The sequence below is a fragment of the Coturnix japonica genome, chromosome Z (assembly GCF_001577835.2).
Source record: "Coturnix japonica isolate 7356 chromosome Z, Coturnix japonica 2.1, whole genome shotgun sequence".
Taxonomy (NCBI): Eukaryota; Metazoa; Chordata; class Aves; order Galliformes; family Phasianidae; genus Coturnix; species Coturnix japonica.
Genome location: NC_029547.1, coordinates 65,854,599 through 65,860,598, shown reverse-complemented (window position 1 = coordinate 65,860,598; position 6,000 = coordinate 65,854,599). Strand labels below are relative to the sequence as shown.

The 6,000-nt window shown below is 37.6% G+C and overlaps 1 protein-coding gene across 4 annotated transcripts in view; it reads right to left on the bottom strand.

Moving 5' to 3' along the window:
- Nucleotides 1-3,370: 3,370 nt before the first annotated feature.
- The window catches only part of ZNF608 (zinc finger protein 608), an 82,407-nt gene continuing 79,777 nt past the window's right edge, over nt 3,371-6,000 (bottom strand). For all 4 annotated transcript variants that reach the window (XM_015850051.1, XM_015850050.2, XM_032441283.1 and 1 more), the window contains one exon: nt 3,371-5,230. In XM_015850051.1, the coding sequence (XP_015705537.1) occupies nt 5,224-5,230 (7 nt within the window). In that variant the 3' untranslated portion in view covers nt 3,371-5,223. The remainder of the gene's footprint in view (nt 5,231-6,000) is intronic.

Genomic DNA, 6,000 nt, shown 5'->3' with positions numbered 1-6,000 from the left:
CAGTTCTTTTCATGAGACGCTGCTATACTACCCATCTTCATGAAGCAATCCTGAAGCATCATGCTGAAAACTACAAACAAGCATAGTTCTACATCAGCAAATTCAAACGATGGAAATCACGTTACTAACACACACCATTATACCACCTCAAAATACTTCACAAGGCTGCTGAAAATACTATGTTGCTATTGAAACAGAACTAGTTACCACCTCAATCTACAGCAGTTCATCTGCCTATAATAACATCTGCTTTCAAAGTCCCCAGAGCACTTCTCTACAATATTACAGTGGATAATAACAAGTTTTCTGTGTGATAAATATTGGCAAGTGGCAAGTAATAATTACTTTTGCAAAATCCTTAAGTTTGCTCATTCATCAGCCTAGATAAGAAGTTTAAGAGCTGAGAACACTGTTTAGTTGGTTGCAATTACTTAGAGTCACTACAAGGACTTTTAATGGCATCCTACAACCATCAAACTACCTTAAGATGATTAATAAGGTGAAAACCAGTGTCTTTGAAAAGCTTTCCCCTCCCTCAGAGTAAACAGACCAAACTGCTAAAAGACACTGGATACATCAGAAAGAACCTTCTGTGCACTCTAACAGGGCAGAATGGTCTCTAAGATGTCCTGGAGCTGAGCTGAAAAACACATACAGGTTATTAACACTTCTTTTGTTTTCCCATTTCTATAAAGAAGAGACTTTCTAAATCTCATGCTCTAAAGAATGGGATGAAGAACATAACCAAAATGACCTAGGGTTTAAATTGAAGTAGATAGCTTATGCTGCTTCCAAGAGTGAAATATGAATTCTCTTGAATGACATCCTTGTGCGTTTCTCAGTAAAAGTAATAAGTAAGATTTGCTCAAAACCAAAAGAAAAGAAAACAAAGCAAAACAAAAACACCTTAAAGAAAAGGCTAAAACTATGTGAACTTAGGAAATGCTGATGTAAGTAAAACCATCAAGGAAAATCATAGTTCATGGTTATTTTACAGCATGCTGAAATATAAAGCTAAGTAAAAGACTAAAACTGAAACAAATGAAGAAAACAGTTTTCTTTCCAAAGAAAAGCAAAGCTGGTTCATTAAGTAATGACTGTATACCGCCATCTCTCCCTGATTCAAATAGTTACTCCGTCAGATTGCTTCCAGGCGCTTGACATTCTTTATAGTTTTTGAGGCATGAGATGGTTTCAAAATTCCTTTTAAAACTGCAATGTATTTTGTTAGTTATATTAAGCTCCTTGTTAATAATGGTCAGCTCTGGCTACTCAGGACATCTCACACTGCCCTCTATGCTATCTTAAAATCATCCATTGCTATTAGAAGGAACTATAAATAAGACCCGTTCTGTTTGAGGGTGAAGCAAGTCATGTTCTGTCCCCAACACTTCAGGTTGAAGAGAAACAGGATGCATTAACACAGCATAAGATATATTTAAAATCACAGCTCAGAAAGGGAGGGTGATAAAAGGAAAGATGCAGAGAAGCAATCGGGTTGAGTTCATAGATCTATGTGGGTTTTTAGCCGTACAAACAGCAGGAGTGAGTTTTTATGGTATTGAATTGACGAAAGCTTGAGAGCTTGCTAAGTGATCAAGTAGAGAGGAGAGTAGAAGAGGAGGTGTGAAGGAGGAGCAAGAGAACATGGCAAACCATTATTTAGTGTGATATTCCGAAGCAGAATGACAAGAACAGTACATTTGTTGTGATCAAACAGTGGCAAGATTGTGATGCCAGACAGAAATTAGTAGTAGATTTCTTGTATGATTCTTTCACTCTCTCTGATTACAGCTAGGCTGGGGGACTGGAAAAAGGCACTTCTGAAGCTCTTTTTTTATGCCAGTTTTTGTACTATCAGCAGTACCTAGTATGGATTGGTGTATTCTCTCATCTCATGTCTACTGAAGGCACACGCACTGCCAGCATTTGTCACAGACTTATGACTCAATGATTACATCCAAGCAACACACCCTTCAGAAGCAAGGGATGGAGGAGACAGCACAAAATTAGCTCTGTGAGTTCTTAGGTGTCCCCCGAGGCCATATACGAAACAGGAAATATGCTTCCTTTGTGCCCCATTTTCAACAGTCTAGGCAGGCCAGCCATCCAATTGTCTTTTAGATTTCCCTCCTATTCCAGCCTCTAGAATTGCAAGACTGATCAAAAGCAATAACAGAACAAAACAACCTACCGCCTCTCGTTTCACATCTGTTTTTTCCCAGTGCAAGCATCACGGGCAATAGCTCCCTGGCTGGTGTTTTTGGGTTGGTGTGGTGGGCTTCCACTGATGAGATGTTTCATTCCTCTAGCTGCATGCATGGACAGATTAGAAACTCAAGAGAAGTAAGTGTAATACCAAGGCCCTACTTCACCTCTAAGACATGTCTAGCAACATTCTGATGAAAGACAGAGTAGGTTCATTGATAGTAGCTGCAATAAGAGCAGAGTAGTAGGGCTGTTAGTTGCAAGTCACAAGGAGTGCAAGCCCTGCCTATGGACAACAAGGTACATGTACATCTGCACCACACTGCTTCAGACGCCCCTTGCCACCTCTCAGCTTCTGCAGCCCTTAGTTCCCAGGTTTGTAAACTGCCTTTCTCATATTAGTGCTTCATTCTGCTCATCGTTTGGATATACAGGGATTAAATGATTACAGCAGTTGTATGTCAAGCTTGGACTCATAGCTGATTAGCTTCCGGCTTTTAGGAGTACTGAACCAGTTGCATAGCCTTTAAGGAAGTGGCAAGTATTACATCAAAGGAAAAGTTATGAAGATAGAGGGAAAAAAATAACCATGACAACTTATGACAATGCCCATAAGCCTCTCTTACAGATTTCAAGGATATAATAAAGCTATAACATTAAATACTATTTTAGCTGCTGCTTACTCTGTATCAATCAGAGTAATTCATTCCAGTTACCTACAACACGCTATTAAACCACACCAAATCAAAATCATAGACTGTGTGAATTTGTGAGACCTGTTTTGCTGCAGAAGCATTAGCAGTCTAGACGGAAAAGAAATCAATGGCATATCTCAATACAGAAGCCATCTAAGCTTTTAATATAGAAGTAATAAGGCACTTATTTTTCAGGAGTTCTGTATTCACAATATCCCCATCTCCAAAAAAAGCACCCTTTTCTGCCCATTTCTGATGAAGATAACTTGTGGTATGTCAGCACTGTGACCCTTATGAACGTGTTCAGAACAAGATGCAAGTAAGCCACAGACAAATAACGTGTGTTAAAAATCAACAAGCCTTACTACTAGTCACTAAGGGAACTGATTTTACGCCTATAAAAATAAAACAATTATAGCAGTATGAATGGCAGATTCATCACAGCAATATAAAAACTCCAAGTGTGCTTGTCTGCTGAGGACCTTTAATTCATCCTTCTGTATTAAGTATTCTCAAGGAGGAAGAAATGGAATAGACAAACAAGTTCTAACTTCCATTAATTCACCCTGTCAAAAAAAAAAAAACACACAAAAAAAACCAAAAAACCCAGCAACAACAACAACAAAAAAAAAACAAACATAAAACAATATTAAATGCTAAAAAAGTAGTTTCAACAGGTGAAACAACTGGGATATGTAGGAAAGGATAGAATTTAAAGCCTCAAAAACCTGACCAGTAAATCTGACTTTTTTTCAAGTTACAATTAGTGTCTTCATATTCCTGTGTACTGTGTTTAGTGCAATACAACAAAATAGGCGATACGGCCACAAAATACACTTATTTTGTGGCAATACAGGTACCAATGGTTAAGCACAGCAATGGCCTTTTTAAGCTACATGTTCTTCATTTTTTTGCACACCTGCTTATTTTGGAGGGCAATTCAGATATCACACAAAAATCACCTGTGTTTTACAGTAACACAGCTGTGCTAAAAAAAGGCAAACCTGTAGTGCCTTTTCAAGTACCACAAATGCCACCTGAGTCTACCATGGGCCTCTTCCAAGCCTGCTGGGGTCAACAGAAAGAGGTCTGCTGCTTGGGTCCCACACTGCCCCTGGGAGAAGACAGAGCTGCAGGCCCAGCAGGGAAGGCAGAGAATCACTGCTGGGCACACTGGTAACTGAGTCCCAGGGAATGCTTCTGAGACACAGACTAGGAGTGGTGTGGCAACTTCGGGCTCTGCTACCTATGCCTACAACACATGTTATTTTGAAGTGGCCCATAGACACCAAGAAAGTACAAAAAACAACTTTTTTTCTTTATTCTGATTGCCAAATTATTTAAGGCAGGTATAAAAATGAAAGCATTCAATATACATTTTACATAAAATAAACTAGATTACAGCATAAAACAAGTAACCAGGCAATGGCATTAAAGTCTCTCTTCTAAAACTGGATAATTGTAAACATTAAAAAAAAGACTGCAGGACTATTCAAGTAATAGAACAATCACAGATGTCTTCTGTTATGCAGGCTATTGGTTATCTGCCATTCAAGATTATCAAAAAAGACATTTCATTATTCACAGATGCTCATTATTTTCCATTTAAAAATTTTACATTATGTACAACACAGTTTTTGTGGTACTAAGATCCCCATGCCTTCCAAAGGTATATTTTTCACAATACACAATTACAATGAAACAGCGAATACAGGAACATTTTACACTGATGCATCTTAATAGAAGCCACCAAATAGACATCTACATTGTACCAAAGTGTCATCACAGTTAGCCTCTCTGAGAGCTTGTGGGAAATATCAGAAGGGTACGCAAGGTTCAGGCACACTGATACATAACATTATTTATTTACAATTTGGAAAAAAAAAAAAAAAAAGAAAGAAAGAAAGAAAAGAAAAGAAGAGAAAAAGGAAACAGAAAGAAGAAGAGAAAAGAAACAAACAACCTTTTGTGGTTAACACTTTCTAAACATGACAAATACATTTCTCCTTCTACTATGTGGTTTGCAACTTAGCAGCAGACCCTGTGTGTGAGCCTGGTTATTGATACAAAAAAAGTAAAGAATATATATATATTTTTATATATATATGTATATATATATACGCATATATATATATAAAAACAGAAGTCTAATTACAGCAACATTTGTTACTCTGTGATAAAATCTGCAATTTACAAAAATGAAATGACTGGTTTTTGCCTGCCATTAAGGCATTTCAAATTAACACCATGGAACTGATGTCTGTAATAAAGCGCTTCCTCATGTGATCCAGTCACATGACAATGTACATCTCCAAACTCATCATTCTCTGAAAAGAGAAAGAAGAACGTTTTAGTATGTGGTGTTCTTTTTTCCCTAACATTTTCTGCACCTCGGATACACCGTGAAATGAAATCTGCACAGCACTCTCAAACCCAAGCAGGAAAGACATCCAAGCCTTGTCCTCTTCCTTCCCCTGCCAGGAACATACCAGCAGGTAACAAGCACCAACATTTATCTTTTCTGTTTTGAAACCCTAGTGTGCATCAGATCTTTCTGACCTAGCAACCTTTCTTATTCAAATAATTCCAGCTGAGAGCTTTGCATGCCCATTTGTTTTCAGAGTCAGCTCTCAGAAAGACAACCTTAACCACAGAACTTTATAGTACTAAGACTAATAAATTAAACTCAAAGACTTAACAGGACAGCAACAAGAGAGGCCCTACTGTTTGTGGTGCTTTTTTTTTCATGAAATGGGATCATTATTGCACAGAAAAGTCTCTTCCCTCTTGAAAAATAAGGATGACACTTGGGAGAATAAATCCTACTGAAAACCCAGTAAAACCCGAGAGGCAAAACTCTCTGATAGTAAAATCAGCAAACCAGGAGACTTGCAGATAAGATAAGCTCTAAATTTTTCCTCATGGGACACAGATGTAACTGAACAGGAAGTTTAAATACCCTTTTAAAAATAAATTATCAAATAAAACTGGATCTTAACTTACGATTTCAGAATTGTTTACTTTATCTTAATAATACCAACACTAATAATTTATGGAAAATCTCAGAAGGAAGACTACTTGTCCCCTGTTCATCAAC